Source organism: Lemur catta, chromosome 18, assembly GCF_020740605.2.
Source record: "Lemur catta isolate mLemCat1 chromosome 18, mLemCat1.pri, whole genome shotgun sequence".
NCBI classification, from domain to species: Eukaryota; Metazoa; Chordata; class Mammalia; order Primates; family Lemuridae; genus Lemur; species Lemur catta.
This window is the reverse complement of record NC_059145.1, coordinates 43,381,458-43,407,496: the sequence shown is the minus strand read 5'-3', so window position 1 is coordinate 43,407,496 and position 26,039 is coordinate 43,381,458. Positions and strand designations below refer to the sequence as shown.

The 26,039-nt window shown below is 43.8% G+C and overlaps 1 protein-coding gene across 1 annotated transcript in view; it reads left to right on the top strand.

Annotated features, from left to right (window-relative positions):
* FYCO1 (FYVE and coiled-coil domain autophagy adaptor 1) overlaps positions 1–26,039 on the top strand; it is a 76,308-nt gene that overhangs the window by 2,940 nt on the left and 47,329 nt on the right. Inside the window, exons 2-7 of the mRNA XM_045529824.1 lie at positions 12,353–12,519; positions 15,285–15,391; positions 16,955–17,080; positions 21,394–21,500; positions 22,544–22,687; positions 25,881–25,971. Coding sequence (XP_045385780.1) covers positions 12,465–12,519; positions 15,285–15,391; positions 16,955–17,080; positions 21,394–21,500; positions 22,544–22,687; positions 25,881–25,971 — 630 coding nt within the window. The 5' untranslated portion in view covers positions 12,353–12,464. The remainder of the gene's footprint in view (positions 1–12,352; positions 12,520–15,284; positions 15,392–16,954; positions 17,081–21,393; positions 21,501–22,543; positions 22,688–25,880; positions 25,972–26,039) is intronic.

Genomic DNA, 26,039 nt, shown 5'->3' with positions numbered 1-26,039 from the left:
AGCAGGGAGAGGGCACTTAGAAGCCTTAGCCAAAGTTCCCCATTGAGAATGTCTACTCTCCCCTTTTCTACCTCCTCCAAGGGCAACAATTCTTAATCAGTCCACAAGTTGGAAGGTTACCTCCCTACGGTGCATCTGAAAAGAAAAAAAAAAAAAGAACACAGTGGTCAAGAGGTCAGATGATTTCCCCAGGACAGACAGATTGCCTGGAAATAGTTTGGTGAGCTAAATATGCCTTGGTCTAACCTAACCATGGCATGATCTTCATTGCTTTATTTGTTGCATAATAAGTAATGGAAAGTTCACATAATTAGTCTGATTCCAAAATCTGAATAGGGTCCAAACTGACAAAACTCAGCTACCACTGATAAAAGAGAAGAAAATATCTTGTCCGTTGCCACAACTCCAGCTTCAGAGCCCTACTGGGTCTTGCTTGCATGTGCCAGCACAGCCCTGCCCCCACCGCCCTGCACCCAGGTTCCATGTGCAGCTCTTGTCATGCTCCTCCCCAAGGAGCATAGCAGAACACAGTCCCAGCAGCGCCTCCCCACCCCAGTTTGGTCGATGGTGCCAGATCCACCCTTCCAGGAATAGAGAGAAAATGGCCTTGGGAGGTGTATTAGTCTGCCAGGGCTGCCATGACAAAATACCGCATACCCAGGGGCTTAAGCAGCAGAAATGTATTGTCTCATAGTTCCGCAGACAAGAGGTCCAAGATCAAGCCATTGGCAGGTTTGGCTTCTCCTGAGGCCTTTCTCCTTGGCTTGCAAACAGCCGCCTTCTTGCTGTGTGCTTCTGTGGCCTTTCCTCTGCGCCTACACATCCCTGCTGCCTCTTGTGGATGTCCAAAGTTCCTCTTGTAAGTTCACCAGTCAGACTGGATTAGAGCCCACCCTCACGGCTTCATTTAATATTCATCACCTCTTTAAAGGCCCTGTCTGCAAGTACAGTCACAGTCTGAGGTATGGGGGCTAGGACTTCAACATGAACTAGAGGGATGGCACAGTGTAGCCCCTAGGTTAGCGTGGTCGGTAGTAGTGGTGGCATTGGTTATCATTGTCCAGCATGTGGTGAAGGAGGCTTGTGGGGAAGGCTTCCTCATGAACCAAACTGTGGTGCACACTTCCTCTTGTCCAAGCCCAAACCACAAAGACAGGAGCAGTTGGCCAGAGGAAAGTGTGGGAGCATGAGCCGGACATAGCATGGTCTTGGCAGAGGGATCCATCCAAACCCCAGAGGCAGGGCCCCAGCCTCTGCAGGGCAGGCCAGGGAGGCCAGAACACAGGTAGGAGGGAAGAGGGAAGGAGGAGGGACAAGAAGATGGACCTGTCTCTATGGAGGTCAGATAGCCCAACAATAAAGGGCCTCCTGAGCTGAGTTAAGAGATTTGTACACATGTGTGACAGCAATCACTTGAGCTCTCAGGACCCCAGGAATCTGTTTATAAAGAGAGGCTAAGTAGGGGAGGGTGGAGTACACACCCTTAATCCATCCCTGAATTATCCTTGAGTTATATTATTCCATTCACTCTTGAAATAAAGTAGTTCATAATATTTTCACAATAATGACAATATAATGTCCACAATTACAACTTTGATTTCTAAAATGCATTATTTTAGTCAACATGATAATTTATGGTAAACAAATAGACTTTTTTTTAAAAAAAATTACCCATGTTCCTGCCATTTTAAAATTATTATTATTTATATTTTGGTATATTTCTATGTTTCAAGGTTTAGTTTGGTTTGTGGAGCAAGAATCTGTGTTTTGTTTTGTCTAATTCATTCATTCATTCATTCAGCAGGTAATTTGTTAAGTGTTCTCCATGTGCCAGAGCTTTGCTAGGTGCTGGGGAAACAATGAACAGTAATGGGAGTTTACAGACCAATGGGAAGAACAGAGATTAAACAAAAAATTACCATGGTAGTGCATGGCCCCCAAAGCCATTGCAGAATAACATGAGACTGTAGTGGGGGCTTAAAGTCATGAGCAGACTGCAGTTTGGTGCCTCCTGTGTTCACTTGTTTTCATCAAAGCACGTAGCAGGCCTCAAGTGATCTTTCTTACTTGTTGGTAAGCTTATTGGGGTGTTTGCGGTCTATTTCTCCACTGAGCATGAGTTCCTTAAAGGCCAGGGTTCCACCTGCCACCCTTTTTCACAGCTGTAGCCCCAGCTCCTGGATCAGGCCTGCCTCTTCATAATGGTGCCAAAAAATACCTCTTCACCTGGCTGGCAGTTTGTTAGTACATACAGGTTACATGTTGCTTCCTTAAGGCCATGTTTTGTGGCTGTGTCATATTCTATCAGACAGTCAGTTCTTAATTCCTAACTGACTAGATTGTCCCCTTGACACCCTGGTCAGGAGAGTTCCCAGAGCATATGGTTTTGGGAGATCTGTAGTTTTTCCCCACCCAGGTGGGTTTTGTACTCTCTGGGGCAGGAGTAGAGGACCAGCTCAGTTCTCAATTGTTTGTGCAGTTGTTCCAGAGACTGCTCAGTTTTTCATGCCTGTCATCGTCACCTCCTGGATGTTTTTTCTGGACTTTCCAGTGGCAGGACCTTGTCCCCACAGCCCCAAGTACAGATGTGTGGCTCTTCCGTTGGAGCAACTGCCCACCTTCCTAAAGAAAAACAGTAACTGGCTTCCCCCAGATCCAGAAGCAGCCCCTCAAATGCTCAGAGCCCTCTGGCCCCTGCTTTCCGGGGTCCATGGGCTGGAATAGTGGCTGGTTTTGTGTGTATTCTGGGGCAGTAACCAAGGACTCTGCTAGTGTTGGTGGAAGGGAGGGAACGAAGAAAAGTTTGAAAAAGCAATAGCAAAGTCCCAAGTCCTCATTGCCTTTAAGAAAGAGAGAAGATTGCAAGTAAGAAGGAGTGTTTGGGAAAGATGACCCAGGCCTGCAATTGGTTAACACTTTAATTATAGGTCCAAGGGGTGGGGTCAGTTAATGAGCCTTTGTTCACGTGGGCTGAAGTTCCTGCCTCTGAGCTGGCCCCTGGCAAAGTCCTGAGCACTCTGCTAGCCACTCTCTGGAAGCTCTGGTGAGGGCACCAACTGCTTCAGCACCTGAGCCAGCAGGACCTCCAGGCCTTCAAAGCTGCAGGTACCAGCCAAGTACCCTTGCTATAGACGGTGACTAGGTAGATGCTATTGGGTGTGCTGAACCAGGCCGAGGCGATGGACTCTTCTAGAAAGGCTTTTATGCTTTTATAAACATCCTAGTCATTAACATTCTTTCTTGGTCAGGGCAGAATTTATACCAGGTATGTTCCACCTTATTTGGAACTGGGGGAGGAGTCCAACTGTGGGGTGCTCTCTCTGGGTCAGCTCTTGGCTGTTGTGTCGGGAGCAAAATTTTGAAGCCAAGGTTGACTTCCACACCCCCCCCCAGCTCCTCCTCTCCTTCTGATCCTTCTTATGTGGCTACTCAGCGCTGTGTTGCTCCTGCCTGAGCCAGTTTCTGAGCAACATTATGAATATTAGTCATTTGCACCATAGTGTAAATAAGTTTACATGAGTCCGCCAGTGTCTTTGTACTTAATTTGGGACTAAACTGCTGTCTCTATTGTTTAAGGCATTTAGGGCATCTGGGCAAGTAGAAGGTCCTTTAGTTCTAAAATGATACCTATGCCATGGCTAGGAACTCACATACTAGTCCCAGGTAATAAATAAGAATTTTTTTAAAATGCATTTAGTCCCTTTTCTTCTTTTTCAGAAGATTAGATGTTTTCAGACGTTTTGGATAGGCTTAAACATATTTTTGAGCTGTTGGCAAAAAAATCTTGTGCTCCCAAAGATTTTATTAGGTCATTAAATATGAAATGTCCGATTTCGAATCAAAAGGATTATTATATCTCAAACAGGAAGCAGTACAGTTAATCAAAGTATGAGCCTAAACTGTCTACACAGTTTTGCCATCTTAACGGTAGCTTGTTTATGCCAGCAGCAAAGAAGCCTGGAGATCAAGTGGCAATGAAATCGTGAAAGGCGTTTTCCACAGCTTGTTGAGAATTGAATATTTTTCCTTGCAAGAAGTGGTCCAAAGCCTGGAAGAAGTGGTAGTCAGTTGGTGCAAGATCTAGTGAATACAGTGGATGACAGGGAGTTTCCAAGTCCAGCTTCTGTAGTTTGAGCAGCATTGTTTGTGTGACATGTGGTCCAGCGTTGTCTTGCAAGAGGATCAGCCTGTCTCTATTGACCAATCTCGGCTGCTTAATTGCAAGCATCCTCATCATTTTGTCCCATTGGTTGAAGTAGACATCCACTGTAATGGATTGACCAGGTTTCATGAGCTGTAGTGGATAATACCAGCACTGGACCACCAAACAGACACCACTAGCTTTTTTTGATGAATATTTGGTTTTGGCACTTCATGTTTATCCAACCATTGTGCTGAACATGTGATTGTCAAAAAGAATATATTTTTCATCACACATAACAATATGGTGTAGAAATGGTTTGCCTTTATGTCGTGACAGCAAAGAAAAGTAAGCTTCCAGATAATTTCTCTTCTGATGCTTATTTAATTCATGTGGTACCCATCTATCCAGTTTCTTTACCTTGCCCATTTGCTTCAAATGGTCCAATGTTGTTGGAATAGTAACGTCAAACCTTGCTGCTAATTCATGCATAGGTTGAGATGGATTCGATTCCACTACAGCTTTCAGCTATCATTGTCCACACTGGTCTCAGGTTGCCCACATGGCTCATTCCGAGATTAAAATCACCAGAACAGAACTTTTCAAACCATCGACATACTGTGTGTTCATTAGCCACATCCTTCCCAAACACTTTGTTGATATTTTGAGCTGTCTGCGCTGCATTGGTTCCATAACAGAACTCATATTAGAATATAACACAAATTTTTGACTTATCCGTGGTTTCACAAAAATTGCTTTAAAAAAATGTGAAAGATAATCACAAGCCATAATGTGCTCTTGAAAGACTGAGGATATACCTTCACAATAAACATGAAATAAGACATGTCAAAGTGAAATGTATAGGTATCAACTGTCAAACTTAGTACTTAAGAAAATTGGACGTTACATACTTAATAACCTAATACTATAAAATGAATTTCTCTGATATTTGGAAGAGATTGCTAGAGACAGTGATGAAGGTTTTTACCTGTCATATAATAAGGACCCTGGGTTAAAAGAGGTGATTGGCACTTTGGGGGCCTTGCAAGGTGTGGGAGTCTTGGAGTGCTTCTCCCTGTGCTGAAGCAGCCGTGCTAGTGTGTACGGAAGCTGTGTGTCTCCTGAGTTACGAGGACAGTTTGCTAATGGGTTGTAGACGTCCGGATCAGGCTGGCTCATGCCAGAAGTCTGTGATCCCTCAACCAAAGGGCAAGCTTATCTAGAGACACAAGGAAGTTGACCATGATGTGGAGAAAGATAGTGCTCCATTCTGTGCCTTTCATTGGTTAGTAATGAGGACAAGATGCTAAGACTGTCCATGAAAATAGCAAAGAAGCTCTGATTTATTTCCTGGATTCCTGTGAGGTGACGACCCAGAGCCATGGTGGAGAAGCTCACCGTGACCCACAGTCAGTTGCTCAGGGCTCTTTACCTTGGTGGTGACATAGGCTCTGGAGAATCAGCTTGTGTAATCAGTGGCTGGGAACAGCTCACCCATGACCTGGAAACTTGACACCAGCTGAGCACACTCTGAAGGTCGGACAAGGCCTCCTGCCTCAGGCTGACGCAAGGGCAAGGTCACCAAAGCACCAAGAAATCTTAAAGGAACATGTTGCGGTGTTCAGGCTCATGCTAAGATACTGGTTTTGGTTCACAGACATTGTTTCCCTGGTGCCAGACTCCAAATAGGGCTGGTTTCCAGAAAATCCAGCTGGTTTTATGTTTCCTGCATTGATCCTGAGTGACTCAGGATCTGTTGTTGCTATGGCTTCCTTCCCAAGCTCCACCCTCTCCCTCAGGCACGTGTCTCTCCCTGGTCTTAAGCATGTACACGCCCAGTGAACTGTGTTTGAGCTCTCATGGGGTGTTAGTCCAGTCATCTTCCTCCATGATTATTTCTCCCAGAAACTACAAGGCCCTCTGTGTTGACAGCAGCCAAGTGAGGGGAATGCAGGTAGAGAAACAGCCTCTGCTTTTGCTGTGCCCTCCACCCTGGTGCCCTTTCTTCCTTGCATCTCTTCAGTGACCTGTTCATTTTTCAGGCCTGACCATCACACACTGTCAACCACCCTCTCCCTTCCCCAAGCAGAAGTACATTTTCCCTTCCTCAGATCCCATTACATTTTTTACAAAATTCATCACAATGCTGCTTTATTAAAAAAGATATAATTTCAAGTTATGTGAACTGTAACCTGTTTGTCAAATATACATAGTCATGTAACCACTATCATAATCAAGATGCTGAACAGAATTACCCCCCAAAATTTCCCTGTGTCTCTTTGTAGTCAAACCCCCCTTCTTCCCCAGCCCCTGGCAGCTGCTGCTAATTCCTCTCTCAATGTTTTGACTTTGCAAGAATGGTATATAAATGGGATTGTGAAGGACGCAGCCTTTTGAATGGCTTCTTTCACTCAGCATAATGCATTTGAGGTTCATCCATGTTATGCACATCCGTGGTTCATTCCTTCTCATTGCTGAGTGCCCATGACTTCTTGTTCCTGTCTCTGCATGGGCCTCTTCAGCTGTATCTGGATATCTGATATTTTTCCATCTGTCTCCTTGGTGGGTAGCCGAGCTCCTCCAGGGCTGGACCTTGTGTGCCTCGTATCCCCAGCCTGCGTGTAGAAGGCACTTGACAAAACATTGTGCTGGGGCAGCTGTGTAGATATCAGCTCCCAGAGGTATAATATAGACTCCGGCTGTTATTAATATGTAGCAGTTTTGTTTCCCTGTGTAGTTGGATGCCCAGTGTGGGTACATGCTGAAGGGGGTAGCCATCCCATCAGCCGGGGTGAGTGGTGGAATTTGCAGTATGATAATGCCCTTGCATACATAGAAGGGCCTTTTGGTATAACATTCCATGTTCAGCTATCTGTGTGAATCCATCCCAAATTGATGTGTCTTGGCTCACCAATGTAAAGACATGTCTTTTAGTTTTACCAACAGTTGGCAGGTGGGAGGTATTCTGATATAGGTAGCTGCCAGTGATGAATGGTGTAGTTGATGTCACCCATGTGGGTAGAGTTGCCATTCCCCAGAGACCTCCTCTAGTCACTCCAATTCTGTGATGTTAAGGGCAGCATATTCCATGGCATCTCACTCCCACTGGATAAAGGTAGATATCTGCAAACCCAACAGGTGGACTGGCTGTTGACCACTGCCATTGTCGCAGCCCGATCTAGAAAGACATTGCCATTTGCCACGGATGGCAGGAACAGTAGCCTATGGGCACAGACACAGGTGTTTAGAAGGACTTCTCAAGGACAGATCTATTCCTTGTAACGTTATTACTGATGTGTTTTCTCCCATAGGCCCTATTAGGGAGGCTGCTATAGGTTTCAAGCTTGGTTTACAACACCACACATGGCTTCCCTCCCCAGGAGAGGCGTAATAGCTAATTGATAAGTTTCCAGCCTTGCCCATGTCATTCACACTATGATGGCTCCAGCTGATATCGATATCTTCACATGATGGTATCACAAGGCTTTCAGACCTCCATCAAGGAGCACAGTTGGGGTCACCTCACCTTCAGCCACCTTCATGGCACCCTCTGGCACCACAAAGCCTATCTATTGTGGGGGCACCTTCCGGCTCAATTTTAGGTCCACATAGCCATCACTACTCATGAGGTCTGTTGGTGTGTTCAGGAGCATGGTTTGGCCATCTGCTTCAGGGGTACAGCTCGGCACCTTAGATGTAACTCAAGAGTTTGTGGGGCCTGGTTTACAGGCCTTGCCAACCACTCATAAGGAGCAATGTTATGCATGGGAATGGGTGACCCACTCAACACCTGTATAGCCCCCTCAGGAGATTCTTAGTCCGGGACCTTAAAGAGCTGTGCTAGGACGGTGTACAGATGAGTTTTTAACAAACCATTTTTTTTATTAGACCTGCCCCTGTTGGATTATATGGAAAATGAAATCTCCAATCTATGTTTTGTTCTGTTGCCCATTGCTGAATGTCATGTCCCATGAAATGGGAAACTTGGTCATTATCAGTCCTTTAGGAAAGGAGCAAAAATCAAAAACCAAAGGCAAGGTTACAAAATTAACTTATCTATAAGCACTGAGAATCTTGTTTTTAGTTGCAGACTTGTAGGAATTTTGTTACACAAAACATAACCATTTGAGCCTAAGGATTTAGAGACTTTTATATCAGAATTTTTGTGTGTGTGGTCTCTTTTAAAGAATTAGTCATGTTTTAAACAGAAAGCTTGTAAATCATGTCTAGTTCTGATAATGACAGGAAAAGGAAGCTTACAGGCAGTTAAACATTGAAATTATTTAGTAACAATTTTATATTAATTTAGATAGAAACAAAATTATTAAATGAGTCTTAATGTCTCTGAATACAGGCCTGGTCCCTTGTCTCATGTAAGCAGTTTATTTTTATGTCTTTTCCTGGGTCTGAAAATGAGGCTTGGGTTTGGTGTTAGATATGAGTCAAAGCCCTGTAACTTAACGGCACAAGGATTAGTTAACAATATTTGATACAGTTTTGATTTGATTAGAGGATATTTGTCAAAGATGTGAAAAGGCTCACCTGTTCAAAACAGAAACACAGGTCACTGTAAAATAATAGAAATTCATTAAGAGCAAATCAATATTTTAAGAAAACCTTGTTTTAACCAAAATTTTTTTCCCTTTCAATTATAGTCACCTTGATCATACAAATTTGTTTTATAAATTCTTTTTCATGAACCTTATCATAACTTACACAGACCATCTATGACTCACTTGTTCTTTCTGTTTTGTCCTAAACTTTCCTTTCTTAAATAACCAGTCAGTTTTAGGACAAAAATTTAACATACGAGACACTTTCTCATACAAAATTATTCCCTTTTCTTTTTAACCTCCCTCATTAAAAAAAAAAAAAAAGTACATCTTCATATCCTTAACTTTCTTCACATCTCTTTTATTTACTAGTTTCTTTTTATCTTTTTTATATACAACATACAACGTGTGTATGTAAATACATATGCATATATGCTAATATACTTTTTACCTCTGAAATTTAGCCATGAGATAACAATATAAACTCACCAGTCTGCAAAAGAGGATTGGATCCAAATTGTTTTTGCCCAAATTGAAACTTGTACACATGGCTAAACTTTAGTTGCCCCATAGGTAATGTGATGAAAACCATAGACCAAAGTTTTGGGTAAAGCGGCTTCCATGGCAGTTTGAATTTTTTAAAAAGCCTCTTCTACCCTTTTTTTTCCCTTCAGTTTCAAATGAGTTTTCAATGTTCACATTATAGCTACAACTAGCTGCTCCAAAAAATCTTGATTTAGTGATATCATAGACAGTTTTTTCTCAACACCGATAACTTAAGCAACTCCAGTTTCAAAGTCCACAGAAAAGAAAATAGAGAACTTAACAGATTCTACATTTTAACTTTTTAGTGGCAGATTGATCATCTGAGCTTCAAAGAGGTTGTAAACAAAGTCTTCTAAATCAATTAATTTAGCAGTGTTGTAGTCTCTGACTGTCATGGTTTCATTTACCAGAGCCCCATTTAAGATATGTTGTGCAGCATGTTGCATTTGTCATTTAGCTTTTGCTTTGAACCAGGGGTCTGCCATGGGGTATTTCCCTTGGTTCTTCTATGACTTCTATGTTATTTCATTGTCTTCCTCCTCCCAAAGTTTCCACATCTTAGGTTCCCACCCTGCTTGGGCTAAAAATTGCTCACTCTTGCCATCAGGATTCCTTCCTCCCACCAAGCCCCTGAAATTGACAAGCCAGTGTCTCCATATCTTTCTCTAGTTGTTGGAAGGAAGGAAGTTGTTCCTCCTTTAGCTTTTGTATCTCTTTATCCTGTTCCAATATTTTACCATGGCTAGCCTTATTGCCCAAAGCAACCCACTGTAGCTATCACCGGTTTGCATATCTTTTATCATACTTAAGCACTTTCATTTCTTGTAGCAAACATTCAGTTCTGACCGGCATTTTCAGGGCATCCACGTACTCACCCAGTGGCAAGCACTGATCAAGTAACCCAGCAACTCCACTCCACGTGGATTCCCAGGATTCCTATCCCAGGATTCTCCCCCCCCCCCAACAGGATTGCCCCCGCAGATGCCCCTTCTTTACTCATTGTTTGATCTCTCAGATCCTGCTGCTATGCCAATTGTTTTGTGAAAGTCCCGGGATAGTATAGAAAAACTGCCTCCCAACCTGAGAGGTAACCGAGTTAGGCGAGTTTGTTAGAGGTTACTTACTAGGATGCTTGCTCCCGGGCAGCACAAGTTTCTTCCACAGGAGCTTTCTTGATAGCAAAATCTGCATCTGCCCACCCTGTGGTGTTGCCTTAAATCCCTTCCCAATGAGTAATACAAAGTTTTTTACACTGTATCTTTGTTCACAGTGAAACATATCACACGGGGCGCAAGTACCATCATCATAGGCTGTCATGCAACCCATGTTATGTTAATGATATTACAATTTCCCACTAGGTGGGGATTTTAATATTACAAGTAGCCAAGGGCACTCACTATAGGACAACCCAAGCAGCTCTAAAGCAGTCAGGGCTAGTTTGAACTGGCTGTTTCTGGAAGGCAAGAAAGTGCTGGGCACTTTTCTGAGGCCCAGTAGTTATCCTGGTACCGGTTCAGTCTACTTTGTAACAATTTTGCCCACTCTAGGCTAGCACAGTGTTTCTGTTATATGTTGGAGAACCTGCATTTTTCCCCCAAGCCCTCTTGGGCCTTGTTTGCCCTGAGTCACAGCTGTGGTGGCTTGTTAGTTAAAAATAGGCCTAGCATTTCCACCCTGTGACAGGCTCTCGCTCAGCTGAGGCTGGAATGCTTATGTAAATATTTGGAGGAGCTTGTGTTTGGGCCCATTTCTGTCCCAGGATCTCTTTGCCTGGACTTCTGGAACAGTGAGTGGAAGATGGCATTTGGTCAGTGTGGCCGAGTGCTGTTTGGGAAACGCTGGAGTTCATGGTGCTTCCTTGAGTGGTGGAAGTGGTTGCTCATTTGCTGTAGTGACAGTGGCTCAGGCTTAAAGGGTTAGCAGGACTTATTGGAAAAACCGCTGGGTTTGAAATCAGACTGACCAGGATTCAAATTGCGATTCCATCTACACAACTACTCTGAATGTCAGTTTCTCTTTGTAAACAGGTACAATGGTATCTTGTTTGACTGGGCTGACTGAGAATTAGAAGTGATTGTGTATGTAAAGCATGTAACAGGGCCCTGTGCACAGTGAGCTCTCATTTAGTTACAGTGGCTGCTACTACAGCCATCTCTAATCTTGCCATCTACTTTGGCCAGCAGCGTTACAGCTTTGCATTGGACGTCTCGGGGAAGAAGTGGAGGTTCTGAAAGGACACAGGAATGTCCAAGTGCATGTCCAGACCTCTTTCCAGTGTGCTCACTTCTCTTAATCTTTGCTGGCGTTCAGTTACTACTGTATCCTTAAATCACTTCAACAGTTGCCCAAGTAGGGCTGGTAACTCAGAACTCACCAGCCGGGAGAGGACTGTAACTGAGCTTAAAATAGAGACATGTCCCCAGGCTGGTATGAAGGCTGCGCAGGCCCCCAGACAGCAGACTCGGTGGCATCTGCACAGCCAAGGCTGAGCTGGAGTCTGGGCAGCTGGAGGCTGCAAACCTCCCTCCGAGGGGGACCCCGCCAGGCAAGCCAGGCTTCCCTTGGTCCAGAAGCCCTGAGGGTAGGTGTCCTCAGCCTCTCACCCCCCAGCACTACCTGGCCAGAGACTACTGATCGTTCCTCGGAAAAGGAAAGCCTGTAGAGGATGTGGGATGGGTACAGGGAGACGGGGATTTGGTAGTAGCTGGCCTCTAAAGCTTAGCGGAGCTGTCTGAATCTGGGCTAGACAAGTACTAGCTTTTGGTATACATGGGTAGAGGGAGCCCCTGGGTGACATTTTTAAGGATAGAGACTGAGGCAGTCCTGCCTGAGAGGCAAATGGAAGGGGAACTCAGAAAATGTACGCTGCACTGTTTGGTTGATCTTGTTTCTTGTTAACTCCTAAACCAGGTCACTGTGTCTGAATATAAGTGTGTCAGAAGCAAACCAGACAGTGCCCACGGGGCAAGGCCCACACAGAAAGGCCAAGCCCTCCTGTTGAGGGAAGATACCCAGATGGGGTGATCTTTAGGCTCAGAGCAGAGTTTCTCCATTATTGTCTTTGAATTGTGTCTGTGCCTGCTTCCTCCATGCCTCCTCCTCCCCTGTGCAGGTACCACCATGGAGTCTGACCACTGCTGACCAAACAGCCACCGAGGGCTGAAGTTCTAAGCTTCTCTCCGCACCCAGGCAGGGGGCACAGAGCCAGGAAAGGCGGACTCAGCATGGCTTCCACCAGCGCAGAGAGCCAGCTCCAGAGAATCATCCGAGATTTGCAAGGTATGTGGGTTGCTAGGCATACCGTGTTTGGTTCTGAGGGCTTGTGACTGTGCTTTTGCTGTTGCCAGTGGAAATTCAGCCCTTTCCTCTTTCTTCACCCCGGGGGTAATTGTAGCCCTCAGGACACATCATATTGAAGTATTTGGGGCTGACATATCCACCTTGTGTAAGGCTGGGAGAGCTTGCCTGACTCTTCTTTCAGAGCACTGTAAAGCCAGTTTGTAAACAAAATTATACACCCCTCTCTGGGACCAAGTCTGATTTCAATTTGTGTGTGTATTTTTGTTTTCAAGCTATCACAAACCTCTGGGCTCTGATGAAGTTGGCTCCTATGGGGAGGAGTATTCTTCCCTCTGAGCAGGAAGGCCAGTTACCTGTCTGTCTTGTTTTGCTGCCCCACTGGGTCCTGGCTGGCAGATGGCTCCTTCCCTGGGAGACACTCCAGTTCTGGGCCTGCGGCCTCTCCGACTTCCCTAGGCAATGAGACAGACTGTGACTCGTAGCCCTTATCTTAGTGGAGAAGGGCAAGGCAGGAAAGATGCAGACAAAGCTTTGTAGACTCAGGAGAAACGGATTGTTTTCTTACTGGCTGCACATTCCAAGTTTTACCCTTTCAGATGATGTTCCAAGGGTCAGAAGTTTTCCATCCTCTACCAATCCCCGGGATTGGTCTCGTAAGCCTGTTTGGAACTCCAGCACACTGGATGCGACGCAGTTGTATGTGACCACTTCTCCATGCCTGCGGAGTCCACAGCAGCACTTTCTTGACAGACTAAAGGCTCAGATTCCTAACTGCTTGGACACCATGAGCAGCTATCTCCTATACCAAGAGATGTCGGCCTAGTATGGCCACAGCACAGTCCTCATTCTGAAGGTCCAAAGTCAACAAGATAAAATCACTTTCTCAGGCTTTTAATTTTGTATCTACAGTGGCTTGGGCCTCTGATAGCTAATAATTACATGGCATTTCATGTGTACTAGGCACTGCCCTACACATGTCTTATGGATAGTAACTCATTGAGTCCTCATGTTTGGTCTAATGAAACATATACTGTTGTTATTCCCATTTTGCAGATGAGGAAACTGGCACAGACAGATTAAATAATTTACCTGAGGTCACATAGCCAGTCAGTAGCAGAGCCTGGGTTTGCACACCAACAGCCTGTGCTCTTAACCACACTAATCTGCTTCTAGCTAAAACATCTAAAATGTTAGATGCTTTTTAAAAAAAAAAATCTACACAGAGAGGCAGAGAAAGTAAAATGACAGCCCCTGCACATCTGAGTTTGCCACTAGCCTTCAGAGGTTTCTCCACAAAGTAGGCAATCTTTTCTGTGTTTCAAAAATCTGGTTCTCAAGGATAACTTTGGGACCCAGTGGTCCGTATTGGGAGGGAAGAGAATGAAGGAGAGTATCTCAGGTAGAGCTTCTGATCCAGACCATTGTCTACCCCATGAACTGGCTGAGCCTGGTCATCCTGACATCCTGGGCTGGTCTCCATGTCCTATACATAGGCCAGAGAGCACTTTGGTGGGAGTTCTTAAAGGTGACATTTTCTCAGGGCCTTTCACTTTGATCTGTTGGTAAATGTCCTAATAAGCATACAGATCTACAGCATCTGCCACGAGAGTGGTGTCCTTAACTGAGGCCCTTGTGCAGTGCACAGCCTTCACACCTCTGCAGAGCAGCCCAGCCCACTCGTCCTCTTGGTGACTGCAGTTACAAGGACTTTGGAATGAGGCAGGTGTGGGGTCAGCTTCTGCCCCTACCTTTTAACCCTTGAAAACCTTGGACAAGTCCCTTCACTTTTCCAATGTGTGATTGCTTCCTTCATGTGCCAGGTGGGTTTGATGATAACACCTACTTCTGAAGATTATTGAGAAAATCAAATGTGTAATTCCTATAAAGCTAATGTTATTCATAAGTAATACATTTGGATTATCAGAGATTAGAGCTGACAATTTCATATCTCATATCCAAAGTCATCTTCTTTCACAGTTTCAGGAGTGCTCAGATCTCCTGTGGGTATTTACCTGGCCTGAAGAGGAAGAAAGGTGGAGGAGGAAGTCTCCATGTCTTTCTCAGGTCCCCGCACCCCTGGCTGTCAGTGCCAGCCATGGCAGACACTTCTAGAAGGACAAAACTGGACAATAGTCCCTTGTAAAAATTAGTCCCAGGAACCTTTGCATCTTAGATTTGTTGAAATAAGGCAATCCCTGCCTCACAGTTCCACATTAAATGAGAAATGGCCCCTCATGGGCACTCAGTTAACAGAAGCAGGTATTGTTGTCATCATCGGGGTTGTTATTGTCATTACTATTATTTGCACACACTGAGCATTCTCAAAGCCCGCACTTACTTGTACTGAGCAGTAGGGTTACAGTGAAGAACAAGAAATATGGCCAGAATAAAGGATAAAGTTTTATGGAAGTCAGTATTAGGAGATTAATGATTCATCCACATAGCAAGCATTTGTTGACCAGCCACCGCATGCAAATTACTAGCCCTAGGTGGTGGACATACAGGGATGAACAAGAAATGTGCCCAGTCAGCAAGCTGCTGTAAAGTATCTGTGGGCTCTCAGGACATTTTAACACTCTCTGACTTGGATTTATATCCCATGGATGTTTACACACTATACCCTTCTCCATTTCCAAGGTGCTGTGCATCGCTGACCACTCACTCCTCATGCTTCCTGAGGCTACTGTTTCTCTCTCTGAGTTCGGTCCCTATCTGGTTACATGTTTCTGTTTGTTGTCTTAAAGGTGCTGTGACAGAACTAAGCAAAGAATTTAAGGAAGCAGGAGAACCCGTCACAGATGACAGCACCAGCTTGCATAAGTTTTCTTATAAACTTGAGTATCTCCTGCAAGTAAGTGACTCCTATAATGTGTTGATTTTTGCACTATTGTCTCTTGTTTGCTTCTTGGGTGACTCATTAGCATTCAGGCTGTAGTTCATGAAGCTCAGTGGAGCCAGTAAGCCCTCATGGTTAGATTGAAGGGCAGAGCAGTCCCCAGGGAGAGCTTGATCTTCCAAGTGTGATTCTCTGGGAAATCAGAATATTGCCCCTTAGGAGGGATTTGGGAATGGAGAACATTCTTTAAACATTTAGGTCATCTTAAGGCAGGTCACAAGGTCATAGTATAACAAGGACTTTAACTTTGGGGCAGTTACATACCATTGTGAGAGTTTGGTGAAAGCTATGGAGTCTCTCCCCCATTATATATATGTATATATTATAGTTATACATATGTACACACACACACAGGTATGTATATATGCACACCCTCAATTACACATTTTTACAGGCATTTTTCAAGAGTGTGTAAACCCTTGGAAGATTATCCATGGACCCCTTGCAAGTGCAGGCCACAGACCAGCAGCATCAGCATCACCTGGGAGCTTGTTAGAAGTATATTCCTGGTTCCCAGCCCAGGAAATTTTCTTTTAACATATTCATGGTGTAACTCATATGCCTGCTTAGTTCAAGAAGTACTAATGTAGAGAACTCTGCAGATGTAGAAAAATATATGCAACTGAAATAGGCAGGAAGGAAATGCACCACAAGTTATTGTATTTTAGGGTAGTGGTATTAGGATTACAATTTTTTCTTTTCCTTTTTTTTTCATATTGTGGTATGTAGATTTCCTAAGAACATATGCATATCTTGCTTCTACTATATGAAGAAAATGCTATAAAATGTTAGAGGAAGATATACCTATATCATTTTGGACACTGTTATTTTACAAGATCCCACCAAAGCATGTAGTGTGAGAGCCCACTAGAAGAAAGGCCCCTTAATGTGTTGAAGGGCTTACCTTTCTCGTGCCTTTTTCAGCAGGTTCTTTAACATCATAAAAATGTTTATGGACCTTTTCTTTTCCAGTTAAGCCCATTTTGGTTTTGGATTTGAAATGCCTCAGGGCTGACATTTATTTGAATTTATTGAATGTTTATTAAAACAGTGTTGAAACCTAAGAGTTGAGTAACTGGGATAAAATGTCATTACCTTATTTCCCTAAATTGGGGTGTAGTTAACACTCTCCATATTGCCCTGAAGACTGTTTACTTGTATTTCTTTCTCATATATTAATAGCAACTTCGTTGGTCTTCTTCCCAGCTCTATGCACAGCGGTCCCCTCAAGGGATAAATCTTTTAGGGCCATTGTTATTCCTCAGTCTCACTAATTGTATGACCTTGAGCCAGCTACTTAACCTCTGGTAGCCTCAGTTTCCTCGTCTATAAATTGAGGATTAAAACACCCTCATTTTGGGATTAACATCTTGATTTGCCAATAAATAAAAATAATGCCAATAGAGGGCCTCGCCCAGTGCCAGCACCTAAAAAGCTGTTGTTATTATTTATCATTTAAATGGCGGGATGAACAGCAGTGGGTTTGAACTTCCTCTCTCTGTCTCTTTCCCTACCCAGTTCGATCAGAAAGAGAAGGCCACCCTCCTGGGCAACAAGAAGGACTACTGGGATTACTTCTGTGCCTGCCTGGCCAAGGTGAAAGGAGCCAATGATGGGATTCGATTCGTCAAGTCTATCTCAGAGGTAAGCTGAGCAGATCGGCCGAGGACCTTGTGTCTTCCTCTTGCTTGTCTTAAGTGTTTCCTGCAGAGACCTTGGCTACAGAGAGTCAAGTGAGGAAATGGGGGTTTACTGGTGGTAAAGAAGTAGAGAAATCCAGTCCAGGTAAGTCAAGTGCCCACTCTGCTGTGGCTCAAGCTCAGGGAACCCACTTCAGTGAGTGTTTCCCAAGCAGAGGAATGCCGAGCCCTGAGTGTACATTTGACCACACCTCACACGTCACCTAACGGGGTGGGCTGCTCACATTGTAAGTCTCTGCTCATGGACTCTTTGGAAGGTATACAGCATAGGACACCTCCATCTTTTTTAAAAACTCATTTTCTTAGATAAAATTCTTAGAGTTTGCCAGGCTGCTTTCCCTATAATTTAATTTGCCCAGGAAACTTAGATTTGACGTGAGAGTGATATGGGATCTCTAGAGACATTTCTTAAAACGCTGGTGTGCTGAGCAACTTCCCACATTCACTTTGGAGTCCCCAAAAGCAGAATGCCATGGCTTTGCCCTTTTACAAAAGTCCAGAATGACAAACACACACTCTCCTGCCCTTAATCCCCAAAGAATCTCTCTTCCTCTCTCTCATCAGCTTAGCCCATCCAGGAGTGAAGAACTTTGCCTATTAGGGAGCAAGTAAACCCCAGAGGATGCTTGTACATTTCATCTTTCTTTTCAGTATCTCTTCAATAAATATGAAGTCACTTTAAAGTCAACATACATGCTCCTTGGCTGGCCTCCCACAAAGGCCACAGCCTGAGGTGTTCTGGGAAGAGCTCCCACCCGACCACGCCAGCTGGAGCCGGATGTATTTCTTCTTATCAAGAATGATGGTGTTAGATACACCGACCTCGAGGGCTGAGCATTTCCCACCATCTGTACTCTCTGACATCTGAAAAGATGAGGAGTTTGTTTTGCGAGTTTCTTTAACATCTGTATAGTGTGGGCAGGTCTTGTGGGTTCTTGCCTGGTAGGGTACTCAGGTCCATGATGTACAGCAGTGTTTTTATTTTAATGCATCGTAAATCCGGAACGGGTTCTCATTGTCACCTTCCTTTCTTCATTCCTCAGCCACTGTATCAGAGCAACTAAAGCCTTCAACTTTATGACTTCAGATGCTGAAGTCTGGAAATAAATTTAGTTTTAATCCCCATCCCCCAGGTTTATGGAATACTTGCTAAAAACATATCTACCTTTTGGCTAGTTTCCTCTTCTTTTCTCATAATACAGGCAGATCTTTAGGCAGTTCAAAGCCATGGAAACTGAATTTCTAGAAACAGAAAGCATTCCTTGCTTGCGTGAATTTTGGTTTTTTGGTGGCTGGCATAGGTTCTGCTTCCCATAGGATCTAGTGGTTTCATCTGTGTTGGAGACTCTGCTCTCTGGGACATCATTGGTTGGAATGGCGTAGGAGGTCACTGGGCTGGGTGAGTTGCTGGATACTTGGATTACTGTTAATAATTGAGTGCCATTTGGGTCTTTAAGCGAGAGGGTAAGAGTTAATGGATAAGAAGCATTTGCATAAGGCCCGTCTGGGGTAGGAGGCAGCTATTTGAGCTAAAATGGGTGAAGGTCTACTAAGCCATTTCCAGAGGTTCAGAATGGGCACAGTTTGGACTGTGTTTAACCGTGATGAACGGAGTATAGCTCGGCATCAGGCTCACAACACGGCGGCCTGGTTTGAATCAGAATCAGCTCTCGTGTACCCTGCAGATTTGCTGTTCTCAGTTGTATTGCTTCTCAGTATAATGTATATGGGTTCCGATTAGATGCTAAAAAATTAAGGAATTAGGTAGTGAAAGCGGACCCATGATCTCAAAAAATAAAGAGGCTGATTTGCAGTACAGTGAAAGTATTGTTCCCTTCCTCAGAAGTGTTTAAAAATACCTTTTAAAATAAATATCTTCCTTTTTATAATCAGTTCAGTTAATAGGTTTGATGAAAAATATAGCCTTAAATGTTTACCATTAAGAAAGTTTTACATTCTTTTTTTTTTTTTTGAGACAGTGTCTTGCTCCGTTGCCCAGGCTAGAGTGCCGTGGTGTCAGCCTAGCCCACAGCAACCTCAAACTCCTGGGCTCAAGCCATCCTTCTGCCTCAGCCTCATGAGTAGCTGGGACTACAGGCGTGTGCCACCATGCCCAGCTAATATTTTTTCTATATATATTTTTAGCTGTCCAGATAATTTCTTTCTATTTTTAGTAGAGATGGGAGTCTTGCTCTTGCTCAGGCTGGTCTCGAACTCCTGACCTCGAGCGATCCTCCCACCTCAGCCTCCCAGAGTGCTAGGATTACAGGTGTGAGCCACCACGCTTGGCCCGAAAGTTTTACATTCTAAAGGCTGTTATAATGGCCAGTTTGCCAAAAACAAGGACAAGCTCTTGCCTCTGGGAGCTTACAGACATGGGCTGTTATGTGAGGGTCTTATAAATTCTGCAGGGCCTGTGTGGAGGGCTGTGTTTGTGTGACTGGCGTGCTGCATTTCACAATGCTTACTCAGCTGTTGCCAGCTGCCTGCGTTTCCTGGTTAGAACCACTGAGCTCTTTGTTCTCATCTCACTCATCCGACGAAGAAGTATTTGGACATGGAAATGTCATCAAGATTCTCCCCTGGGCCTGTGTCGAGATCAGCTATTGGTAGACGTGCCGTGGTGCTTTATGTAAAGCTAGTAAGTCAGGCTGCTGCCTGCCTTCGCTTCCAGGTGTCCTGGCTGCACTCACAGAACACACATGGTGAAATGTCTTACAGCTTCTGTTGTTTAAGATGTTTAACACCTTTTTATTTTTTAAAACCACTTCATATTATGTTATCATTTTTTGAGTCAGCAATAAGAAGGCGCTAACAGGTACTATTAATATATAGCAGGATGTTTACACTATTGTTACCGTGCCAGTGCTTGAGGCTGTACTGCATGTTTCCTGACTCAATCTAGTGCCACAACGGGTACCTTAATAGTGTGGGGTGTTGGGTCCCTCCTTGGTCAAACCACTGCTACCCTTTCTACTGCCCCATATACACTCGTTAAATATTTCTGACCTTTGAAGGGGTGGGAAGGGTATTCGTTCCGGCTTACCCCACTCACTGCCAGAGCCTGATAGAGCAGGTATGTGTGGTAGGTTGGAAGGTTTTGAGTTCCTGCCTACTTTCTTGACCTTTTGGGGCTGACACATCAGGAGTGTGAATTCTAATTGCAAACTGGTCTCAGTGTCTTCTTTGGCTGGCCCCTTTATTCTGTCCGTCTTGGCCACCATGTGCTCCCCGCTGGCAGAGCCCTGCTTTGGCAGCCTCATGGCAGAGTCTCTGACCAGCATACCCCATCTTCACGACAAGTTTCCAGAAACCTTTTATAAACCATGTTTTGAGTGGTGAAGTTAAACTTCAAAACAGTTCCAGTCACATTCTCTTCCTCTGAGTTGGTTCTGTGGTTCTGGGCACCGGGGGGAGTGGATTTGAAGACAGGCCTGCACCTGGGCCCTCCTTTGCCCTCTCCCCCAGACTTGTGAAACAGACGCATATCCATTTTGTCCTTACCCCATGTGACTGGGCTGCTTGGAGACACCTGTGCTGTCACCCCTGGGCACCTTCTGACTCAGTGCAGTGATTTGGCATATCTAAGAAGGAACAAATCCAACCAGGAAAGCGTTGACAGACGTGTGGATGTTACTGATGATGTCGCAGGGACACAAAAGGGAGTTACACATGCAGCAACACTCCTTACAAGTCCCCCTTACCAGCCTCTGCCCTTGTCCCCCTTGTCCCCTCCTACACGTGTGCTCCCACCAAGCCCCTTAGGCCCCTTGTCCTGCACCTGTCCCCTCAGTGTCTCAGAAGCAAACCACCATTAGCTGAAACGAGACTGTCTCTTCCTCCTCAAGCTCACTTCTGGTGTGAAAAGCCCTTTGTTTCCCTCCAAATTTTATTCTAAGTAATCCTGACTGCAAACCCAGAGACTGGTGGAGCAGAAGAGGGACAGTGACATTCCAATAGAATCCACAGGTGCTTGAGAGCCTCTCATTAATACATCCTCCTTGACATGGTGGCTGGAGTCCACAGATTATTCTCAGATGAAGGCCTGCAAGTGGTTCACTCACTTCAAGCCTCACTCCTGAGTGACGTTATCAAATATTTTGTGTCCTTGAGGGACGTGAGTGAAGCCCTGTGTAGGGTAGAATTGGGTGACATTTTCTGCCCTGTGTCTCTTTTTTACAAGCCATCCATGAGACCAGGTCTGTGTTTGGAGTTAGGCTGACAGCTCTTCATCTCTGTGTAATCTGCTTTTTCCAGCTCCGAACATCTCTGGGGAAAGGAAGAGCATTTATTCGCTATTCCTTGGTGCACCAGAGGTTGGCAGACACCTTACAGCAGTGCTTCATGAACACCAAAGTGACCAGGTAAATACAGAGCAATGCTGTATTTGTAAATGAACTAAAGTTCATTAATAATAATGATGAAAACTGCAGCGGCAGTGCCTGTTTGTGTTGTGCTGTGGCACCTGCAGGGTCCTGCACATCCATCATTCTCTTCTACCTCTCCTGCCACAGACGTCGACACATGCGGGGCAGGTAGCACTGAGTTTTTTACAGGTGAGTAAATGATGCTCCAAGGAGCTAAATACCTTTCTCTAGGCCCCACCAATGCTGAGTTGTGAAGCTGGAGCTCAGAGCCAGGCCTTCTAACTCCTAATCAGCCTCCCGAGTTGCTGGGACTGCAGTCATGTGCCACCATGCCCGGCTAATTTCTTCTACATATTTTTAGTTGTCCAGATAATTTCTTTCTTTTTTTTTTAGTAGAGATGGAGTCTTGCTCTTGCTCAGGCTGGTCTTGAACTCCTGAGCTCAAACAATCCTTCCGCCATGGTCTCCCAGAATGCTAGGATTACAGGCGTGAGCCACCTCGCCCGGCCTAGTATTATCTTTTTAAATTCTTGTTGCTTTACCTGAAATGAACAGCCACTACCTCAAAGTGCAGATGATGTTTCTGAATATATGTTAATAGTTTGTTCCTTGGCTTTGAAATTGGTGTTTGGACAGAAATTAGCAGTGAGTTCAGAGTCCCATATTGAGTTCTAGAAATGGAATAGAAGGTGAGCTGTCTTTGAAAAAGGAAGTGTTCTTTCTCCTGCAGTTGCGTTTCTTGGCAGGTAATTGAGATTTAAGGTTTCTCAGATCCTTTTTGAGAAATAGTTAAGATATAAATAATAAATGATAAGCATCCACATCACAACAGTAATTTCTTTGAAGAAGGGCAAGCTTATTTGAGAGTTATGTGTTCCTACAGTGAAAATGAAATTGCTTTATGTGTGTATGTCTTTAAATAATTTAGTAACCTGAGTTGGAATTTGAAGAGACAGAACCCAGCCTGCAGGACTGATTAAATTCACTCTTTCCTTATCTTTATTGCTTTCGTAATTGACACATTTTATGTTTTTCTGCAGTGACTGGTACTATGCAAGAAGCCCCTTTCTGCAGCCAAAGCTGAGCTCTGACATTGTGGGTCAGCTCTACGAGCTGACGGAGGTACAGTTTGACCTGGCATCGAGGGGCTACGACTTGGATGCTGCCTGGCCGACATTCGCCAGGTACTTTGAGGAATTGCATGGTTTAAAAGACAGGGAAAGAGATGTTTGAAATTTTGAAGGTTGCCACCAGTCTATTCAAAGCAATTTTACTTGCTCAGTAAATTACAAAAAGCTTTGCAGCTCTTACGCCTGCTAATTTTACAGACATTGTTGAATCATTACTAATGATAACATCTGATGGCTCCAACCTTAAACCAACCTAACTGGCCAGGGGGTATGAGTCAGTGGAGATGTGTGTGCAAAACCAAAGGTTTTTAAAATGAGCTTTGGGGGAGGAGCAAGTGGGCTTTTCCCCCTGTGTGTTTAGGAGTTATCCTAGAAGCCCTCCAGGCAATAAGAGACAGAGTGGAAGCCACAGCTCTTCCATGTAAGGTTGCTAGAAAGGTTGCTGTGTTTTTGTTCCTTCTTTTTTTCTTTTTTGCGGCCATCAAGCCAGCCATACATTTCACCAGTGTGGCACTCACACCACTGAGCAGAGCCTTCGCCACAACTCCAGGAAGGAAGTGCTGAGGAAACAGGCTAAGACAGTGGAGCAACTTGCCCAGAGTCACACGGCTGGTGGGCAGCAGGGCTGGGGCACCACACTTGGGTTAAACTCAAGTCCAGCATTCATTTTTTTTGTTTTGCTTTGTGTTAATAAGGTTTTTAAATTTTAATTTTCATATTTTTTCTATCAGGAAATAGCTCTTATGCAGAGAAAAGTGCTGAATATGATAAGTCATATATGAACCACCAGGATTTAATAGTTTACATTTTGCCATCTTCAGATGTCCTTTTCAAAACTTTAATTTTGAAATCATTTCAGAATTACAGAAATGTTGCAAAAATAGTACAGTGTATTCATCTATCCTTCATCCTGATTCCCCAGTGATCAGTATTTTACTATAATTATTTTATCATTTTTTCTCTTTATATATGTTGGTTTATTTTGTAAGGCATTTGAGAGTAAATTGCAGACTTGATTCCCCCTTTTCTCTTAAGTACTTCATTGTGTATTTCCTAAAATCAAGGACGTCTTATATAACTATAACCTCAAGTGTAATCATTAAAATCAGGCAATTAGCATGGATACAATATGTTACTAATCTACAGACTTTATTCAAATTTTACAAATCATCTCAACGTCTCTCATAATGTCAGATCCAATCCAGGATCACATGTTAGTTGATTGTTAATTAGTTAATTGCCATGCCTCTCTAGGCCCCTTGAATTTGGAACACTTTCTCAGTCTTTGTCTTTCATGACATTGACATTTTTTAAAAGTACAGGCCAGCTATTTTGTAAAATGTTCCTTAATTTGAGTTTGTTGTTTCCTCATTGTTAGATTCAGGTTAAGCATTTTTGACAGGAACACCTCAGATGTGTCCTTGTCAGCACATTATATCTGGAGGCACACGAAGTGGATTTGTTTAATTACTCGTGAGGTTAACCACGGTCATTTGGTTAAGGTGGTATTTGACAGTTTTCTCCTAAAGTTAATATTTCTTCCTTTGTAATGAATATGTATCTCATGGGAAGATACTTTGAGATTATGTTATGATCCTTTTTCACATAAATCTCTCTTTCACCCATTAGTTTTAACATCCATTGATAATTCTTGCCTGAAGCAGTTTTCCCATCATGGTTATCAGAGTGATTTTCTAACTCCATGGTTCCTTTTACCGTATTAGTTGGCATTCTACTGTAAGCCCTTTTCCTTCTTCCCATTTATTAATGCATTTATTTATGTATTCATAAATTGTGTTGACTCATGGATTCTTACTTTATTCAATCAGTTACATCTGTCACTGCCATTATTTATTTTGAAGCTTAAATTATCCGATATTTGGCCAGTGGGAGCCCCTTCAGGCTGGTTCTTGTGGGTGGGGGGTCGTTTAGATCTGATATTTTTTTAAAAGAGATAAAGTATTATAGAAACAGCTAAAGCCCTACCCTACTGCTGTCCTTTCCCTTGTTCTCTCCATCCAGAAGTAATCACAGCCCTAGAGTTGACACGTGTCATTCCAAAACCTTACATTTTTACTATGTGTATATCCATAAATATTTTATGTATGGTAGTTATGTATATATGTATATATAGTTTTATTTTATATGTATTTTTATATACATTGAATCATGGGACAGCTATCCTTTCCCTACTTGTTTTTTCTGTGCTATTCTTGAGATTTTGTATCTGTTTGCACACTGAGTTCTATACCTACAGAGTGAGGAGGAACACAGCTTCGCCCATTTGTTTACATACTGTCTATGCCTGCATTTATACTACAGGGGCAGTTGAGTTGTGACGGAGACCATGTAGCCCACAAGCCCAAAATATTTGCTGTCTGGCCCTTTACCAAAAAAAAAAAAAAAAAAAAATAGAAATGCTGACCCATGGGGCAGTGTATTCTGTTGCTTGAATAAACCATGGTTTGTCTGTTTGCCTAGCAATTCAGAGTTAGTCTGGCTCCACTTTTTCCACAGTTCTGGTGCTGCCAAGAGCATCTCCATCGTCTCCTCATGCACAGAGGCAACCGTCTTTAGGGAAGATACTGAGAAGAGCAATTGCTGGGTTGTGGAGACTAACAAGTTTGAAAATGCTATACTTTTAGATTTAGGAGATGATTCTAGTGAAGTAAAAATGTGTTTGGTTTCCAATATTCTTGCTAAACAAGAGTTATCACAGAAGCCTTTGTATTTCTAAACTAATGCTGTCCAGTAGAACTTTCTGCAATGAGGAAAATGTTCTACATCTGCACTGTCCAGTGTGGTTATGTGAGCTAGAAGCAGGTCTTCCAGCCACATCATATATGTGTAATATAAACTGTGAGCCCCTAAGCACAGTGTGACTTTTATTTACCAAATTGACTGCTACTTGTTCCTCACAGACAGACAGAGTAAGGCAGGCACCAAAAGCTCAAGGAAAACTTAAACCAAAAATTGAGAAATATATGTTCGCTTAATTTTTGTTCTTGGCAGTGGGAGGAAAGTCATGATGTTTAAACTGTAGCCATGGAGTCCATCTGTCACAGACCAATATAGACGTGCTCTTTGGTGGAAACTGTTGGGTTTTACCTCTTTATATTCTATCAGGGAAGGCAGTGCCCTCTACCACCACCTGGTTGCCTAGTGACCACCAAGGCCTCCGTGTATGTGTACCTTTGTGCATGTTTCCTGCTCTGAATGTAGGTATGTCTGTTCTGTGGCCCCACAGGAGGACACTGGCCACTGGCTCTTCCGCTTACCTGTGGAAACCCCCCAGCCGCAGCTCCAGCATGAGCAGTTTGGTGAGCAGCTACCTGCAGGTAATGCCAGGAAGGCCGGAGGTTCCTTGCGTTAGTGTTGACTAGGGTGTGTCCTTGCCCCTCGTAGC